The sequence below is a fragment of the Pseudorasbora parva genome, chromosome 19 (assembly GCF_024679245.1).
Source record: "Pseudorasbora parva isolate DD20220531a chromosome 19, ASM2467924v1, whole genome shotgun sequence".
In the NCBI taxonomy this organism is placed as follows: domain Eukaryota; kingdom Metazoa; phylum Chordata; class Actinopteri; order Cypriniformes; family Gobionidae; genus Pseudorasbora; species Pseudorasbora parva.
The window spans coordinates 44,224,022-44,244,923 of record NC_090190.1 but is presented as its reverse complement, the minus strand read 5'-3'; the positions used below and the strand labels follow the sequence as shown (position 1 = coordinate 44,244,923).

The 20,902-nt window shown below is 43.2% G+C and overlaps 1 protein-coding gene across 2 annotated transcripts; it reads left to right on the top strand.

Moving 5' to 3' along the window:
• Positions 1-2,174: 2,174 nt before the first annotated feature.
• On the top strand, positions 2,175-14,946 carry LOC137047531 (zinc fingers and homeoboxes protein 2). 2 transcript variants are annotated; one of them, XM_067425285.1, is made up of 4 exons: positions 2,175-2,261; positions 7,406-9,509; positions 10,863-11,068; positions 14,294-14,946. In XM_067425285.1, exons 2-3 carry the CDS (start codon positions 7,564-7,566, stop codon positions 11,056-11,058), a joined length of 2,142 nt encoding a protein of 713 aa, XP_067281386.1. In that variant the 5' UTR covers positions 2,175-2,261; positions 7,406-7,563; the 3' UTR covers positions 11,059-11,068; positions 14,294-14,946. The 2 variants fall into 2 exon arrangements, with proteins under 2 accessions (XP_067281386.1, XP_067281385.1); XM_067425284.1 differs by lacking the exon at positions 2,175-2,261 and adding an exon at positions 2,401-2,590 and having other exon boundaries at positions 7,411-9,509.
• Positions 14,947-20,902: the final 5,956 nt, after the last annotated feature.

Genomic DNA, 20,902 nt, shown 5'->3' with positions numbered 1-20,902 from the left:
GTGAATCGGTTCAGTTAATTGAATCGGTTCAGTTAATTGAATCGGTTCATCGAATCGGTTCAGTTCACTGACTCGGTTTGTTTGCATCTCCCACACAGAACTCTGCGTGGCCTTTTATGTTTGATAATGTAGGTCTATGAATATTATAATTATATAAATGTCTATGACTGAGCATCATTCTTGAGCTTATTTAGAGGAAAACTGCAAAATATAAAATGTTTTATCTGAGCTTAAGTAAAAGAGATATTGTCCTAATGTAGAGATATGAATCACTCGGGGTCTCTGTATCTGTGTGTTATGATTCTGATGGAGTGTCATATTTTATAGATGAACACAGTCATAAATCATGCGACTATCCTGCAGTTCTCACTTCTCAGTTTCATATTCAAGTTATTTATTTCATCTTATAAGGTTTTTCTTTATTTTCAGTGTTCAGCATGTTTTTGAACTTTATATCTGCTGTTGTTTACAATCATTTGTTTCACATTTCATATTCATGTGACATTTAAGTTTGATGTAACGATTATTGTATTGATCAAATCGATTTAATAAAAAAAATTACAAAACAACTGAAATGATATAATGTTTGTTGAAAGCTATAGAGTTTTTCCTGAAATCTCTCCAGAGTTTAGTGCGATGGGAAGGGTTAGAGTATGAGGCTTATTAAAGTAGAACAGCTCAACTGTAGAGCAGGACCCGGATGGGCCAGCAGAGGGCAGCTGTGAGTCAGCTCTACAGAAGACTCATGATCAGGTCTCATCTGACCAATCACATCGCTGGATTCATGAAGGGGAATACACAATAAACCACAGGACTCTTCCTTGGGCTTTCCAGATTTGAAATAATCATATTTTGACCCTCTAGGTCAGCGAATAGAGTCTCACACCTGGGGACCATTAACCAAAGCAGTGGCAGAAGGGGGTTCAATATCACTGATATATCAGAGAGAAACAAGCGCTGGGGGCGTGGCCTGATGAAGAATAAGCGTTGGGGGCGTGGCCTGGTGATGAATAAGTGCTGGGGGCGTGGCCTGATGAAGAATAAGCGTTGGGGGCGTGACCTGGTGAAGAATACGCGTTGGGGGCGTGGCCTGGTGATGAATAAGTGCTGGGGGCGTGGCCTGATGAAGAATAAGTGTTGGGGGCGTGGCCTGGTGATGAATAAGCGTTAGGGGCGTGGTCTGATGAATAATAAGCGTTGGGGGCGTGGCCTGGTGAAGAATAAGCGTTGGGGGCGTGGTCTGATGATGAATAAGCGTTGGGGGCGTGGCCTGGTGATAAATATCAATCAATCAATCAACTTTATTTATATAGCGCTTTTACAATCACGATTGTGTCAAAGCAGCTTCACAGTGTCAAACAGGATAATATTGCGACAAAATAAGCGTTGGGGGCGTGGCCTGATGATGAATAAGCGTTGGGGGCGTGGCCTGGTGATAAATAAGCGTTGGGGGTGTGGCCTGATGATGAATAAGCGTTGGGGCGTAACCTAATAATGAATAAGCGTTGGGGCGTGGCCTAATAATGAATAAGCGTTGGGGGCGTGACCTGATGATAAATAAGCGTTGGGGGCGTGGCCTAATAATGAATAAGCGTTGGGGGCGTGATCTGGTGAGAAATAAGCGTTGGGGTGTGGCCTAATAATGAATAAGCGTTGGGGGCGTGATCTGGTGAGAAATAAGCGTTGGGGTGTGGCCTAATAATGAATAAGCGTTGGGGGCGTGACCTGATGATGAATAAGCGTTGGGGGCGTGGCCTGGTGATGAATAAGTGTTGGGGACGTGGCCTGGTGATAAATAAGCATTGGGGGTGTGGCCTGATGATGAATAAGCGTTGGGGCGTAACCTAATAATGAATACGCATTGGGGCGTGGCCTAATAATGAATAAGCGTTGGGGTGTGGCCTAATAATGAATAAGCGTTGGGGGCGTAGCCTAATACTGAATAAGCGTTGGGGCGTGGCCTAATAATGAGTAAGCATTGGGGGCGTGACCTGGTGATAAATAAGCATTGGGGGCGTGACCTGGTGATAAATAAGCATTGGGGGCGTGACCTGGTGATGAATAAGCATGAGGGGCGTGGTATATTGATAAATACTAATTTGGGGGCGTGGCCTAGCAATCAGTTCCCTTCATAAAACGCAGGTTCATCATGTTTCATTTCTCCACTTCCTTCTCCAAAATGAAACACATATCAAATCGTCTGGAATATTTCTGTAGGTTGGGATGAGAACGGTTTCTGTAACATGCCATGACAAACTCAGGTTTGTTTCACTGGTTGGGATTATCTTTTGTTAATATTCATAAATGTGTGTGTGTGAAACGAGGCCATATGAAGAGTGTGTGTTGGATTAAAGGATTCCAGCTGTTGTGTTTGGATGGAGAGCATCACGTGACTGATCTGTGCTGTGTGTATAGAGTATTTATAGTTCGCGTTCATTGACGTATAAACTGAATGAGAATCCTCGCGCGTCTCTGACGTACCGGATCATGTGTCGGTTACCGTAGGGTTCTCGCGTGCTCGACTTTTACTCCGGTGTGGATCCGAGCGCGACTTTCCTCCGGTGGATCGCGACGCGGTTCTGAAGGTGAGGTTTCCCGCTTCCGTTCACGGTTACTACTCAAAGTTCCTGGCTCAGATGAACCGCGAGCGCTGAAGTTACCGGCGCGCGCTTTCACGGGGCCGTTAGCCGGTTAGCCGCGCGCGCTCCCCGTGCCGTTATATGGGCCTGAAACCGACCGACACCGGACGGGGTCCTGAAGGAGAGAGCCCGAACTGAGCGCTGTTATAGAGCCGGTCACGGTGTGTTTGCCGGGTCGTGTTGGGTGTCGTTATTCTGATTGATTGACGTGAAGCTGCTGATGAAGTTTGCAGTGACTTTATGAGTGAATCTGACGGGTTTCCAAGGCAACCGCTGTGCCAGCTCCTGATTGGATCCGTCAGAACTGAACTGGGGTCAGATGCGCACTCTATAGCACAGACGCGCGCAAAGATTTACCGAATAATATCTGACGCGAGGAAAATTGAGCCTGTTTATGAGCATCAACATTTTTTTTCATAATGATAACAAACAGAACCATGATATAGCTGACGCGACCTCTAGTTTGTGTTCTTAAAGGTGCAGTGTGTAACATTTCAGGATTCAAAACAATATGCTCACATTATCCCAAGTGTGTGTGTGTGTGTGTGTGTGTGTGAGAGAGAGAGAGAGAGAGAGAGAGAGAGAGAGAGAGAGAGAGAGAGATGGGTAGGTTTAGGGGCAGTGTGTGTGAGTGTGTGAGAGATGGGTAGGTTTAGAGTGTGTGTGTGTGTGTGTGTGTGTGTGTGTGTGTGTGTGTGTGTGTGTGTGTGTGTGATGGTAGGTTTAGGGTGTGTGTGTGTGTGTGAGAGTGTGAGTGTGTGAGAGATGGGTAGGTTTAGGGTGTGTGTGTGTGTGATGGGTAGGTTTAGGGTGTGTGTGTGTGTGTGTGAGTGTGAGTGTGTGAGAGATGGGTAGGTTTAGTGTGTGTGTGTGTGTGTGTGTGTGTGTGTGTGTGTGTTTGTGTGTGTGTGTGTGTTTGTGATGGTTAGGTTTAGGGGGTGTGTGTGTGTGTGAGAAATGGGTAGGTTTAGGGTGTGTGTGTGTGTGTGTGTGTGTGTGTGTGTGTGTGTGTGTGTGCGTGCACTGTCTGAGATTGTGTTGATCGAGGAATTTTAATGACATCTCTCTCATGAATGTTGTTTCTTCAGAAGTTCTGAAAGTGTGTCGTGGTGAATTTTTCATGTATTTCTAAAACACTCATCATACGGCGTGAGACTGGAGCTGGTCACGGTAGCTTCTGTTCTTCTGTCAGACGCTCGTCCCAGATTAGACACACACACACACACACACACACACACACACACACACACACTGGTGACGGTTTGCCTGTTCTCATGACCTGCTGAAGCAACCGCAGACTCTTCTCTGCTCAGGGTTTGATAGATTCAGCTTTATTAGAGAAATTAAAACAGTTTGCGATTTAGTTTCAAACGTCCCTCTCAATAAATGTGTTGTCGTTTAGTGTCCGTCTCCATGGTTACTGATTGCTCCTGGTTTGTTGCCTTGGTTACTGGTTAGGCTCACCTGTGTGTTAGTATTTTCCCGTGTGGATTAAAGACTGTTATTATCATTCGTGTTTGGATTGCATTTATGTAAATGTATGAAAGATGTGATGATGTTTGATTGATGTGATGATGTTTGATTGATGTGATGATGTTTGATTGATGTGATGTTGTTTGATTGATGTGACTAACGTTTGATTGATGTGATGATGTTTGATAGTCTGAGCCTTTGACTCCAAAACATTTGGGAAGTATTGAATGGTCGATTCCCAGAAATAAAGTGTAACGGGTTATGAATGTATATAAAACATCATTTTAAGTCAAACACGAGGTCACCCTTCACTTCAATAGTCCTCTTAGACATTATACTGGGAATGAGACGTCGGTCGTGCGATATATCACGATATATGAATATGCACGGTATTGTCATCGAGGCCACTTCAAAATAATACAATGCACCAAAAATATACACCGCTCTGGGAAAAATGAAGACCACTTAACGTTGATTGCTCTTGTTTTTTTTCCAGAGCTGTGTATATTTTTGGTGCATTGTATTATTGTATTTAAACATTCAGTAATTTTTGTTATTGCAAAAATAGTTTTAAAACTGTTATGCTATGGCAACACTTTTTTTGCAACTTATTTCAATATCGTGATAATATCGCATACCATGATAAAAGCTTCAGCGATTAATCGCAGGATTTTAAATGTATATCGGCACATGCCTACAGTCTACTAACTATAAGTAAGTGTGTCAGCTGACTCTCATTAGAGCATTAATAGCTTGACTCCTCCCTCTGGCTACACCTTGACTCCTCCCTCTGGCTACACCTTGACTCCTCCCTCTGGCTACACCTTGACTCCTCCCTCTGGCTACACCTTGACTCCTCCCTCTGGCTACACCTTGACTCCTCCCTCTGGCTACACCTTGACTCCTCCCTCTGGCTACACCTTGACTCCTCCCTCTGGGTCCACCTTGACTCCTCCCTCTGGCTAAACCTTGACTCCTCCCTCTGGCTACACCTTGACTCCTCCCTCTGGCTACACCTTGACTCCTCCCTCTGGCTACACCTTGACTCCTCCCTCTGGCTACACCTTGACTCCTCCCTCTGGCTACACCTTGACTCCTCCCTCTGGGTCCACCTTGACTCCTCCCTCTGGCTACACCTTGACTCCTCCCTCTGGGTCCACCTTGACTCCTCCCTCTGGCTACACCTTGACTCCTCCCTCTGGTTACACCTTGACTCCTCCCTCTGGCTACACCTTGACTCCTCCCTCTGGGTCCACCTTGACTCCTCCCTCTGGCTACACCTTGACTCCTCCCTCTGGTTACACCTTGACTCCTCCCTCTGGCTACACCTTGACTCCTCCCTCTGGTTACACCTTGACTCCTCCCTCTGGCTACACCTTGACTCCTCCCTCTGGGTCCACCTTGACTCCTCCCTCTGGCTCTTCATCAGAGAAGAGATGAAGTTATTCTGACTCAAGATAAATAATTTAGAATAAACACTGCACTTCCATAAAAAACAAGAAGTGTCCATTATCATTTTATGGTGACTTTAAGGGTCAGATGTCACCTGTGATTGCCATGGTAACAGAGTTTAAAAGCCGTTTTTCTGTTTTATGTTTGTTTAATGTTCAGCAGTGGCCTGAATAATATTGTGTTTGTGTTTCACAGAAGAAAGAAATGCTGTGAGGATGAGTAAATAATGACAGGGCTGAATTATTCTAATAATGTGGGTGTGAATCCGTGTGTGTGTGTGTGTGTCCTTAAGGCTGCAACTCATGCAAGTTTTATAATGACAGTCCAGCGCTGCGATGATGTTGAGTGTGTGTGTGTGTGTGTGTGTTCCTGCTGTGCTCCTCGCTGTCAGGCGGCTGTAATTAATGAACATAGTGTCGCTGGGCTGTCACACTCTCACTGTTGCCATAACAACAACATGCAAATGAAGCTTGGCTTAATGTTTTTACATTTATAATCAGGAGATAGAGAGAGAAAAGCAATTTATTTCTTCCCTTCAGCATCGGCGATGTGATTCATTAATATTACAGACGCGGGTCGACGCTTCACCCGATGGATTGGTTTCCTGATGCGAAAGAGCTGGAGACAAACACATCCTCTAGTTCTGCAGAACACACACACACACACACTGTGATTCTGTAGTGTGTATTTCTATAAAAGGGTTCATCAGAATCTGATCAGACTCTTGTTTATTTACACAGATGGAAACAAAGAGCCACAGTTCGTCATTACTCATCACATGCAGCCATTTTCATATGTTTTATATTCACATCATTTGAATTGTTGATCTTATCAAACTAAACATAAACTTCTAAAACTGGGGCCAAACAGATGGCCAAGTTCTGCTCATTCTCAGCTACTATAGGAAGCATGATTATCTGGAAGAGGCGATGCTTCCTGTACCATTAGAACTGCATAATTCATGACAATGTGCTGCTGTGTTTTAATCTGTTACATCATTCAAAACATTTGAGCCCTTATATGGAGATGGGTTGGGCGGAAAGCCCTTATATGGAGATGGGTTGGGCGGAAAGCCCTTATATGGAGATGGGTTGGGCGGAAAGCCCTTATATGGAGATGGGTTGGGCGGAAAGCCCTTATATGTAGATGGGTTGGGCGGAAAGCCCTTATATGTAGATGAGTTGGGCGGAAAGCCCTTATATGGAGATGGGTTGGGCGGAAAGCCCTTATATGTAGATGGGTTGGGCGGAAAGCCCTTATATGGAGATGGTTTGGGCGGAAAGCCCTTATATGGAGATGGGTTGGGCGGAAAGCCCTTATATGTAGATGGGTTGGGCGGAAAGCCCTTATATGGAGATGGGTTGGGCGGAAAGCCCTTATATGGAGATGGGTTGGGCGGAAAGCCCTTATATGTAGATGGGTTGGGCGGAAAGCCCTTATATGGAGATGGGTTGGGCGGAAAGCCCTTATATGTAGATGGGTTGGGCGGAAAGCCCTTATATGGAGATGGGTTGGTCGGAAAGCCCTTATATGGAGATGGGTTGGGCGGAAAGCCCTTATATGGAGATGGGTTGGGCGGAAAGCCCTTATATGGAGATGGGTTGGGCGGAAAGCCCTTATATGGAGATGGGCATACAAATGCATATAGTCCTTTGCATACATATACAAAAGAATCCACGCAATTATTAGTAAATGAGACCCAGTGTGCCTTCAGGGTAAACATTTGATCAGAGGATTAATTAAACCCATGGCGCTGCCCTTACTAATGCTGTGCTGTTCTGGATCTGATTGGTGCCACTGACCTTTAATAAAGTCCTTCTGTATCTGTTGTCTTTGTGCAGGTGAGCTCTGTGTGCGACCTCCATGACACCCAGTTTCGCGGATGAAGCTCTCAGCCTGTGGGAGCGCCTGATGCCAGCTGTCCGAATGCTGGGCTTTCCCTCTGATCTCCTCGTTCCTCATTTAAGTCCATCACCTGTCTGTCGTCACCATACTTATCATGTCAAGCCGGAGGAAGGCGTCCAACCCCTGTGTGCTCCGAGCGACCCGCTTTACTCCAGAACACTCTATGGACGTTTCAGCGGAGACTGCTCCTGCTCCGCCTCCAACAGACGGAAGCGGGATTGAGTCCCTGAATGAAGAGGAAGAGGAAGAGGAAAAGGGTGAAGGAGGTTCTGCATCGGAGCAGGGTTCCTTCAACACCCACAACTATAGAGATCATGAGGACTTCCCTCACTCGGAAGGACCGCTCAATGTTCGCACCATATGCAATTTCAGGACCAACAACTTTGACTCCCTTTCATGTCGTGATAAAGTTCAACATGCAAGCTGTTTGAAGCTCGGGCGAACCGTTACAAATGGGAATGATGGTTCCCGCATGGATGCTGTGAATGAATTGGGACTGTTTGCACGCTCCAGTTCAGCAGGGGAAGACACTAGAAATGCACCAATGTTAAAAAGAAGCGTTTTGGAGAAAGGACTAGAGATGGAGAAGGACAAGATTGTAAATGGTAGGATCTTTATCCCGGAGCCCATATGTCACGTCACTCCTCTGCTACAGCGACCTCCCAATCTGAGCACCTGTCCAGCGGTCGCAGTTCCTCTTCACACCAGAAAGTACAACCCCGTACTGGACCACAATACCATCCTGATCCGGTCTTTCAGCAGATTCCCATACCCGACTGTGGCAGAGCTGTCCTGGCTCACTGCGGCCTCCAGGCACCCTGAGGACCAGATCAAGGTGTGGTTCACCACCCAGCGTCTGAAGCAGGGCATCACCTGGTCGCCTGAAGAGGTGGAAGAAGCTCGTAAGAAGATGTTCAATGGCAGTATACCAGCCCTAAACCATCCCTGTGTGGTTCCACCTGCTGGAGAAACTCCTAATCCCAGGCAGGCAAATATATTGCCTGCTACTTGTACACCTGGCTCTTCTACAGCTCTCCGTCAGACGCTTAAGCGCTCTTTAGGGACTCCTCTCTTGGCTTCAGAGGTCAAAACGACTGGAGATCTCAGAGAGAGTCTGCGTATGCCGCCTCCACCGGCTCCACCGCCAAAAAAACTGGCTATCGGCTCTTCTCCTGGGTTTTCTGAGACTAAAACATCTAGCCCTTCTTCCTTGCTGGCCTCAGACATGAATATTCCTGCATATTTTGTCCCATCTAAAGGGAGTCTCCCAATGGTTCAGTCCAACGAGAGGAAACCTGTTGCACTTCCTTTAGGGTTGTCCAAAGAAAGACTCCCTTTGTCACCCATCAATCTCAAAAGATCTCTTATTCATCAGCAAATAAACAATCAAACTTCTGCCTCCATCTTCGTTCCTAAAAACAAGTCATCATGCTTTGGTAATGGCGTAACCGTGCCCTCAACAATCCTTCAGACTCTGGCCTCTCCGCCTTTGTCCCCGTCTCCAACATCGGTCCTTCCGTCTACAGAGCCGCCAATCTTCCCATATGTTCCCAAAGAAATCCCCAATGGGGATGTTAAGCATTGGTCTTTTGACCAAACTACAGATTCCCAGAATTCATGTGAGCATTCGCTTCCTACTCAGTTTCCTCTACTGGAGAGAGCGAAGGACAAGAGTCCTGGACAAATCAGGCTTCTAGAGGAGAGTTTTCAGAGGAACAGTTTCCCATCCCATAATGAGGTCGAACACCTCATGATCACCACTAGACTGTCCAGAGAGGAACTCGAAAGCTGGTTCTTGGAGCGTAGAGCACTTCGAGATTATCTGGAGCAAGTCCTGTTGAACTCCATGGGTTCGAAACAGGAGTCCCAGCAGCTGGTCCTCAATGGAGCTCAGAGACGAACCCATACCTTCAGCCCCGTGCCTCCGAAAAGCAAGACCACAAACCTTGCCAAAAATCTCTTAGTCCAAAGCCAATGGCCTTCACCTGTGGAGTTCCGGCATCTGGAGACGCAGATGGCTCACAGAGAACTCATCCACTGGTTCGAAATGAAATATACTTTATTGTCCCTTAAAGGGAAATTTCAAGTGACTTCAAATAGCCAGCATTTGAACAGACCTGATACATTATACAATTATACATCCCATAATCATTCACACAATACATATCAAACACATAAAAATAGTTAGAGCGTCACTGCACTGCAAATAATGCTCTTCTCACTCAGTATTTTTGTCTTGTTTCTAGTCCAAACATCTAAAAATTCTTAAAACAAGAAGTATTTACTAGACAAGCAAAAGTTATTTTCTTGTTTAGTGATAGTTTTAGTTTAGTATTTTAGATAAATAATCTGCCAGTGGGGTAAGCAAAATAATCTTAAAACAACATTATTTTACTTACCCCATTGGCAGATTTTTTAGCTTATTCTCTTAATTTTTAGGTTTTTTTTACCTGTTTTGTTTTACTTGTTACTTGTCTAGTAAATGTTTCTTAATGTAAGATATTTAGACTAGAAACAAGACAAAATACTAAGTAAGAAATGCATTTTTTGCAGTGTGATCCATATTCAACAATCTAATTGATACCGAAATAATTTTAAAACCTGTTCTGTTTATAGCGGAGAACTCTATCCCTTCTTCCAGAGGGTAACGCTGATGATACACAGGGCAACTTTTTGAGCAATGTTGCTGAAAGTTGTCACTTTTCCAAAGTCTTTTTCCCAATGGGAATGGGCAACAATTTTCTCTTTCGATATCCAGATAGAACTGTGTTGCCCATTCTCAATGGGAAAGTGCCCAAGCAACATCTTCCAGCAACATTGCTGGTTCATCAGGTTAAGAGATCGTAACAGGGGAAAAGTACATGTGATGGGTCACTTAAAATCCCTTTTGCCTCATTCAGAGTGCATTGCTGGTACAGGGACTGAATACTGGGATAGTCTTTCAGTCCAATAATTTTCATCGCTGTTCGAATTATATTCATTATGTTTGATTTCGCTTTAACAGAGAGATTATCAAGCCAAGAAGACAAGCCATATCAGATGACAGTTTCTAGTACAGACTGGTAAAAGAGGAACATCATTTTCTTATCGACACCATAAAACCGTAGTCTTCATAGAAAATACAACCTTTGGTGAAGTCTTTTACACACCCAGTCAACATGCGTCCCATATAAGAGATCTGCCTATGTACACGCCGAAGTATCTGTAAGATCGCACTTGATTAATTTCATTATTATGAACAGATACAGGCATATGATCCCCAATTCCCTTAGGATCAAAAATAATTTCTTCTGTTTTCTTAGTGTTAATTTTTTTAAAATGTGCATCACACCAGTCAACAAAATAATTAATCTCAGAATGATAAATAGAGCAAGAATCTTGTTTTTTCAATAGGTTCAGAGACAGTCGGCTCACTCCGCAGAGCCTAGAGAGGAATGGTTGCCAGGAACGACCAATTAGAGAAGAGAACACCAATCCCAGAAGTCCAGAGATGGAGAACTGGTTGGACAACACACTCGTCGAGGGAGCAACTGGTGACAGCCGAGAGGACTGTGGGAACGCATGCCAGCCGCTCTCACACTCCAGTTAGAAGATGGAAGGTATGTTTGTGGATGAGCGGAAACTTGTGCTTTGGTGAGGAATCTTAAAGGGATCCCCTGGTGTTGAGACTTGTATGGCTTAATGTAACATAAATGATGTCTCTTACTGAATTATGTAGTAGAAAACCCATGAAAGATCTACATTATTTAAAAAATCGATTTTATATTTGGACCATGGGCGGCGCCATTTTGTTTGTGTTCTAGGTTGATGACGTAGATTGGTTGAACTCCTCAATCAGCTGGCGTTACCCGTAGCTATTTTTACCACAACGCAACTCGAAAATTGTTTCAGAGTTAAACAAAACCAATGAATTCCTTTGTAATTATACTTAAAACACACTCAAACATACATGTGCACACAAACTCACCTACACAAGTCACACACAGATCGGCGGGCGCGCACACGACAGGCTCTGTCTCAATCGAGATGTTGGGCTGCTCAGTCTCCACGACAGGGGCTGAATCTGAAATCGACCCTATACCCTTAAATAGGGCATTATTTGAAGGGACGGACATTTGTAGTGTTGTCCGACACCATAGTGGACATGTTCGAGTGCAGTCATTCAGTCTCACGTTCACCGCAATAACGAGTGTACAGCCGATTTACAAACAGCTGTCCGACTTCACGGACTCAAACATACATGTGCACACAAACTCTCTCTCTCACACAGACTCACACACACCCCAACAGATCGGCGCGAACACACACACACACACACACACCCCAACAGATCGGCGCGAACACACACACACCCCAACAGATCGGCGCGAACACACACACACACACACGCACGCACTGCGTGCGCGCATACATAACCCTCAATCTATTCCCTGTGTTGATATCCTAGATAGACTGTTGATAGTAGATTAACTGTAATGCCTAATGTGACCAGCAGAGGGAAATATCTAGGTAGGACGATGGGATAAAGTAACGTGAGGAAGAGAGGCAGGATGTTTTGGTGATGATGCATGCGATTGAGACAGAGCAGTCTGTCAGGTGTGTGCGCGCCCGCCGATCTGTTTGTGACTTGTGTAGGTGAGTTTGTGTGCACATGTATGTTTGAGTGTGTTTTAAGTACAATTACAAAGCAATTCATTGGTTTTGTTTAACTCTGAAACAATTTTCGAGTTGCGTTGTGGTAAAAATATCTACGGGTAACGCCAGCTGATTGAGGAGTTCAACCATTCTACGTCATCAACCTAGAACGCAAACAAAATGGCGCCGCCCATGGTCCAAATATAAAATCGATTTTTTAAATAACGTAGATCTTTCATGGGTTTACTACTGCATAATTCAGTAAGAGACGTCATTTATGTCATATTAAGCCATACAAGTCTCAACACCAGGGGATCCCTTTAAATGTTTAATAAATGCAGGTCAAGCTTTATTGACAGGTTGGCAGCATAATGTAGATTACCACAGAAAATAATGTAATAAACTTATAATGGATGTCAATAGGCTCTATTCAAAATATCTTCTTTTGTGTTACACAGACGAAGTCAACTTTACACACGCCGGTTGAGTAAGCGATTTTAATAAGATGTCTTATTAGGCTCTATTTTAGATTTTTTTAAATGTTTGAATTATTTGGTGGTCAAATGACTTAGCTTGCACCCACTGTAACGTTCTGTAGAATAAATCAGTCCCTCCAGAAAAACGTGATTATGTGATCGCCAGACTTAATACATAATGAGCCAAAGTCTGTGTTTTGTAAGTTTGAGCCATGTGTGTTTATTAAGGTCTTAAATATTCCCAGCCCTTTCTGTGATGTAGTGCTTGCTTATCATTGGGAGTAATAAGAAACAACTCTACATTAAGGTATAGGACCCTAGTGAAAACAGGGTGCTGGGGAATAACTTTTCTTCTATGTTTTATCAAACCTCAGTTTTTCCAAGTTCCCACGATTTCATTGCATATAAATTGCATAAATATCCCGCATATTCCATCGCATTATTTAAGAAAACGTGCCGCAAAATAAAGAATTTTTGCCAAAACATTTTTTTCTGGAAAGACAATAATGGAAAGCAATGACCGGAGGTCAATCTTTAGTGAGAGGTTTCATTATAATATTTGAATATAATTTATAATTTAAATTAATTTTTAAGCATTCCCTTGTGTGTCTGTAAAGACATGATGAAATGTGTGTGAATGCACATATACTGTACACTCCCCTAAAGGATTATTAGGAACCCCATACTAATACTGTGTATTTGAATCAATTTGAAATGACTCGAGCTTTGTGACATGGTGCATTATCCTGCTGGAAGTAGCCATCAGAGGATGGGCACATGGTGGTCATAAAGGGATGGACATGGTCAGAAACAATGCTCAGGTCGGCCGTGGCATTTAAACGATGCCCAATTGGCACTAAGAGGCCTAAAGTGTGCCAAGAAAACATCCCCCACACCATTACACCACCACCACCAGCCTGCACAGTGGGAACAAGGCATGATGGATCCATGTTCTCATTCTGTTTACGCCAAATTCTGACTCTACCATCTGAATGTCTCAACAGAAATCGAGACTCATCAGACCAGGCAACATTTCTCCAGTCTTCAACTGTCCAATTTTGGAGAGCTTGTGCAGATTGTCGCCTCTTTTTCCTATGTGTAGTGGAGATGAGTGGTCCCCGGTGGGGTCTTCTGCTGTTGTAGCCCATCCGCCTCAAGGTTGTGTGTGTTGTGGCTTCACAAATGCTTTGCTGCATACCTCGGTTGTAACGAGTGGTTATTTCAGTCAAAGTTGCTCTTCTATCAGCTTGAATCAGTCGGCCCATTCTCCTCTGACCTCGAGCATCAACAAGGCATTTTCTCCCACAGGACTGCTGCAGACTGGATGCTCTTCCCTTTTCACACCATTCTTTGTAAACCCTAGAAATGGTTGTGTGTGAAAATCCCAGTAACTGAGCAGATTGTGAAATACTCAGACCGGCCCGTCTGGCACCAACAACCATGCCACGCTCAAAACGGCTTAAATCACCTTTCTTTCCCATTCTGACATTCAGTTTGGAGTTCAGGAGATTGTCTTGACCAGGACCACACCCCTAAATGCACTGAAGAACTGCCATGTGATTGGCTGATTAGATAACTGCATTAATGAGAAATTGAACAGGTGTTCCTAATAATCCTTTAGGTGAGTGTATTTCAGTTTGTTAAGCAAATGGCACAGATTATCCGGTGAGATGAGTGAGCCTGACCGGTTTAATTCTCATTTTCCCTCCACAGGTGAGAAACATGTCACCGACCGGAGGAGATGATGTCACCGGCCGGAGGAGATGATGTCACCGGCCGGAGGAGATGATGTCACTGGCCGGAGGAGATGATGTCACCGGCCGGAGGAGATGATGTCACCGGCCGGAGGAGATGATGTCACCGACCGGAGGAGATGATGTGTTGTGGGAAGGCTGTGTGAGTGTTGTGGGAACGCTGTGTGAGTGTTGTGGGAACGCTGTGTGAGTGTTGTGTGTATGTTTTGGATGGAGTATCTGTACTTTTAAAAAAGGTTCTTGTAAACGTACTTTCGCTGCATATCTGTAGTTTTTTATGGCGTATTTTGTTAAATTTTATAATGGGAACAAGTTTCTGCTGTTTTTTAATGGACATGTTGTGTATTTCCTAACATTCTGAGGAAGGAGATGCCAGAAACCACAAACTGCTGGAATATTCTCCGGACTCATTACCTGCGACAGCCCATAATATAATTCTTTAGCAAAAAACACTGTTGAATATGCACACGGTCGTCTTCACACACACACTGCGGATGTTTAAACTCTACACTGGATAATCTTGGACTCATAATGAAGTGTTTTTGTTCTGTAGTGTCAGTAAATGCATCCCATCGCCGCTGGAACCCAATAAAAACAGCCGGATTTATTGTTTTTGTTTATGAGATGTCATTGCTGTTATATATTTCATTTGAACCTTCTTCTAGAGATTCTCTTCTCATTATGAATCGGAGCCGTTTGATTGGCCACGCAGACGCCTGAAGGCAGTGATTGGTTTGGGATTGCTTGATCTGGTGGTGTGATACTGATGCTTCAGTTTTGAAAACAAAACATCTAAATTCTTTACATGGCTGCGCTGTGAACATCTCACGTGAATTTCTTCATATTTTGGCTGAATGACCCTTTAACTCTTCCTACAATAACTGTTGATGTTTTTTGCTTTCAGGCTCGAGACAGAACTGACACTTGCATGAGACTCTCTGAAAGTTATGATTTCATGTCATTATGAAGTAGCATAAAATCAAATTTCCTGGTTGGACATTTCAAGTTTCCCAGTCAAAAGTTCCTAGTCGGAAATTAGACATGAATGGCCTCTCAATAATTCTGATAGCGTGTGAAGTTATGAACTAGGAATTTCACAACTTGGAAACTCAGACTAGGAAATGTTCAACTTGGAAGCTGACCAGGAAAATTCAGAGTAGGAAACTCGTATTTATGATAATTCTGATAGTGTGTGAAGGCAGCATCACTGTGAATGAAACATACAATATGCTTCAAATGATTATTCTGACATGTAAATGTGCTGTACTTAAACGACAAGACGGCAGCAATCGCTCTCCTCCGCCATGTTTAAAGTTCAGCCCAACTCGGGAACTCGAGTATCAAAATGATCTAAGAGTTTCCCAGTAATAAATGTGACTTGAGTGGTAGTTCATGGCCAATTTCCAATTCTGATTAGGATATTTCCAACTAGGAATTTTCAACTAGGAAATTTCCAACTAGGACATTTCTAACTAGGAATTTTCCACTAGGGAATTTCCAACTAGGAATTTCCCACTAGGAAATTTCCAACTAGGAATTTCCAACTAGGAATTTCCCACTAGGAAATTTCCAACTAGGAAATTCAGACTAGAAAATGTTTAACTTGGAAACTGACCAGAAAAAATTCAGAGTAGGAAACTCGTATTTATGATAATTCTGACAGATTCAGAGTAGGAAACTTGTATTTATGATAATTCTGATAGTGTGTAAAGGCAGCATCACTGTGTATGAAACATGCAATATGCTTCAAATGATTATTCTGACATGTAAATGTGCTGTACATTAACGACAAGACGGCAGCAATCGCTCTCCTCCGCCATGTTTAAAGTTCAGCCCAACTCGGAAACTCGGATATCAAAATGTATCTCTGAGTTTCCCAGTAAATAAATGTGACTTGAGTGGTAGTTCATGGCCAATTTCCAATTCTGATTAGGAAATTTCCAACTAGGAATTTTCAACTAGGAATTTCCCACTAGGAAATTTCCAACTAGGAATTTCCCACTAGGAAATTTCCAACTAGGAATTTCCGATTAGGAAATTTCCAACTTGGAAATTCAGACTAGAAAATGATTAACTTGGAAACTGACCAGGAAAATTCAGAGTAGGAAACTCGTATTTATGATAATTCTGATAGTGTGTGAAGGCAGCATCACTGTGTATGAAACATACAATATGCTTCAAATGATTATTCTGACATGTAAATGTGCTGTACTTTAACGACAAGACGGCAGCAATCGCTCTCCTCCGCCATGTTTAAAGTTCAGCTCAACTCAGAAACTCGGATATCAAAATGATCTAAGAGTTTCCCAGTAATAAATGTGACTTGAATGGTAGTTCATGGCCAATTTCCAATTCTGATTAGGATATTTCCAGCTAGGAATTTTCAACTAGGAAATTTCCAACTAGGACATTTCTAACTAGGAATTTTCCACTAGGGAATTTCCAACTAGGAATTTCCCACTAGGAATTTCCGATTAGGAAATTTCCAACTTGGAAACTCAGACTAGGAAATGTTCAACTTGGAAACTGACCAGGAAAATTCAGAGTAGGAAACTTGTATTTATGATAATTCTGATAGTGTGTGAAGGCAGCATCACTGTGTATGAAACATACAATATGCTTCAAATGATTATTCTGACATGTAAATGTGCTGTACTTAAACGACAAGACGGCAGCAATCGCTCTCCTCCGCCATGTTTAAAGTTCAGCCCAACTCGAAAACTCGAGTATCAAAATTTATTTCTGAGTTTCCCAGTAAATAAATGTAACTTGAGTGGTAGTTCATGGCCAATTTCCAACTCTGATTAGGAAATTTCCAACTAGGAAATTCCAACTAGGACATTTCTAACTATGAATTTTCCACTAGGGAATTTCCAACTAGGAAATTTCCAACTAGGAATTTCCCACTAGGAAATTTCGAACTAGGAATTTCGAACTAATTTCCAACTAGGAATTTCCCACTAGGAAATTTCGAACTAGGAATTTCGAACTAATTTCCAACTAGGAATTTCCCTCTAGGAAATTTCCAACTAGGAATTTCCCACTAGGAATTTCCGATTAGGAAATTTCCAACTTGGAAATTCAGACTAGAAAATGTTTAACTTGGAAACTGACCAGGAAAATTCAGAGTAGGAAACTTGTATTTATGATAATTCTGATAGTGTGTGAAGGCAGCATCACTGTGTATGAAACATACAATATGCTTCAAATGATTATTCTGACATGTAAATGTGCTGTACTTTAACGACAAGACGGCAGCAATCGCTCTCCTCCGCCATGTTTAAAGTTCAGCCCAACTCGGAAACTCGAGTATCAAAATTTATCTCTGAGTTTCCCAGTAAATAAATGTGACTTGAATGGTAGTTCATGGCCAATTTCCAACTCTGATTAGGACATTTCCAACTAGGAAATTTCCAACTAGGAAATTTCCAACTAGGACATTTCCAACTAGGAATTTCCGATTAGGAAATTTCCAACTTGGAAATTCAGACTAGAAAATTTTTATTTTGGAAACTGACCAGGAAAATTCAGAGTAGGAAACTCGTATTTATGATAATTCTGATAGTGTGTGAAGGCTGCATCACTGTGTATGAAACATACAATATGCTTCAAATGATTATTCTGACATGTAAATGTGCTGTACTTTAACGACAAGACGGCAGCAATCGCTCTCCTCCGCCATGTTTAAAGTTCAGCTCAACTCGGAAACTCGGATATCAAAATGATCTAAGAGTTTCCCAGTAATAAATGTGACTTGAGTGGCAGTTCATGGCCAATTCTAAAGTCTGACTAGGACTTTTCCAACTAGGAAATTTCCAACTAGGAATTTCCAACTAGGAAATGTCCAACTAGGAATTTCCCACTAGGAAATTTCCAACTTGGAAACTCAGACTAGGAAATGTTCAACTTGGAAACTGACCAGGAAAATTCAGAGTAGGAAACTCGTATTTATGATAATTCTGATAGTGTGTGAAGGCAGCATCACTGTGTATGAAACATACAATATGCTTCAAATGATTATTCTGACATGTAAATGTGCTGTACTTTAACGACAAGACGGCAGCAATCGCTCTCCTCCGCCATGTTTAAAGTTCAGCCCAACTCGGAAACTCGAGTATCAAAATTTATTTCTGAGTTTCCCAGTAAATAAATGTAACTTGAGTGGTAGTTCATGGCCAATTTCCAACTCTGATTAGGACATTTCCAACTAGGAAATTTCCAACTAGGAAATTTCCAACTAGGAAATTTCCAACTAGGAATTTCCAACTTGGAATTTTCCACTAGGGAATTTTCCACTAGGGAATTTCCAACTAGGAATTTCCCACTAGGAATTTCCAACTAGGAAATGTCCAACTAGGAATTTTCCAATAGGAATTTCCGATTAGGAAATTTCCAAATTGGAAACTCAGACTAGGAAATGTTCAACTTGGAAACTGACCAGGAAAATTCAGAGTAGGAAACTTGTATTTATGATAATTCTGATAGTGTGTGAAGGCAGCATCACTGTGTATGAAACATACAATATGCTTCAAATGATTATTCTGACATGTAAATGTGCTGTACTTTAACGACAAGACGGCAGCAATCGCTCTCCTCCGCCATGTTTAAAGTTCACTTTAAATACCATTGTTTCTTTTTAAAGAACCAACCCGTGCAGAACAGTTTGTGTAGTGAGAGAGATGTAAAGACACGAGACAGGATCTGTTCTTCTCACTCAGACACAAGAGCTTGAGTTAACTGACCCTCAGTCAATGACCTGCAGACTCAGCCCTGTTCTCATCGGCAGAGAAACAGTCGCTTCTTTGTCTTCTGATGGCTTCATTTCTCCCAGACTGGAGCTCGTCAGTGATTGAGCCGCTTCATCTCGGGATGTTTGACTTCAGCGCCTCCTGCAGGACGAACAGCGCTACAGCACGTGATCGGGTCCAGCTCTGTTCGAGGAAGACTGTGCTGTCGCTAATGTACTGCTCTTCTTACACGCCCAGCATTCATCAAAAATACAATATGCTTCAAATGATTATTCTGACATGTAAATGTGCTGTACTTTAACGACAAGACGGCAGCAATCGCTCTCCTCCGCCATGTTTAGAGTTCAGTCCAACTCGGAAACTCGGATATCAAAATGTATCTCTGAGTTTCCCAGTAAATAAATGTGACTTGAGTGGTAGTTCATGCGCTGCTCAGACTCTGGAATAATGAGCAGAGTTATCTTGAGCTCTGTCAGGGACACAATGCCTCATCCTGAACAGCTCAGTAATCCTGTTTACCCGCACTGGATCGGCGGTTTGGAGAATAAATGGATGATTCTCGCACTGCATTATGGGTCAGACTCTGAGGCCACTCATTCCATCCCATAATGCCCCCCGCGCTGTGTTCAGGTAATGCTGTGCACTGTAAACTCTTCCCTCATCTCGTGCCTTCGGATCATCACACAGAATACGCTGCGGATGATTACTGACGTTAATCTGAGCGGAGGGGACTGGTGTGGAAACTCATAAAGAACACACACACACACACACACACACACAATATTAAAGTCTGTCACACACACGCACACACACAAATTCAAAAGAGGTTTATTGGCATGACGGATTGTACATTGTATGGTCAAAGCATTCATGAGCATGAAGATATACACAACAACGAACAAAGCAGAATAACTGAACGTGTGTGTGTGTGTGTGTGTGTGTGTGTGTAAATGGACGCATCACTGTCAGGTCGACTCTTCCTCTTGTGGCAGAAACTGATGAGTTTTGCTGCTGGTGAACTGCAGTCTCTGTTCCTCAGTGTGTGTGTGTGTGAGAGAGAGCGTGTGAGAGAGAGAGTGTGTGTGAGAGAGAGAGAGTGTGTGTGAGGGAGCGCGTGTGTGTATGAGAGAGAGTGTGAGAGAGAGTGTGTGTTTGTGAGAGAGTCTGATTATTGTTAGTCATGTAGATTTTGACACACACACTCTTACACCCACACTCTCTCTCTCACACTCACTCACCCACCCACACTCTCTCTCTCACACTCACCCACAAACACTCACTGTAACACACTCTCACTCACTCTCTCTCTTACATACACACTCTCTTACACACACACACTCTCTCTCTCACCCACACTCTTACACACACACTCTCTCTCTCAAACACACTCTTACACACACACTCTCTCTCTCACCCACCCACACACACACTCTCTCTCTCACACTCACTCACCCACAAACACTCAGTCACACACTCTCACTCTCACCCACCCACACACTCTCTCTCACCCACACTCTTACACACTCTCTCTCACCCACACTCTTACACACACACACTCTTACACCCACACTCTCACTCTCACTCTCACCCACCCACACACACTCTCAGTCTCTCACCCACAAACACTCACTGTCACACACTCTCTCTCTCACACTCACTCACCCACAAACACTCACTGTAACACACTCTCACTCACTCTCTCTCTCTTACATACACACTCTCTTACACACACACACACTCTCTCTCTCACTCACACTCTCTCTCTTTCACTCACACCCACACACACACTCACACACACACTCTTACACCCACACTCTCAC

Excerpts from the sequence above, each read along its gene's own strand:
- LOC137047531 (XM_067425285.1), top strand. The coding sequence starts at position 7,564 with ATGTCAAGCCGGAGGAAGGCGTCCAACCCCTGTGTGCTCCGAGCGACC. Across the intron at positions 9,510-10,862 it reads CACAGAGAACTCATCCACTG|GTTCAGAGACAGTCGGCTCA; the intron begins GTTCGAAATGAA and ends TTTTTTCAATAG.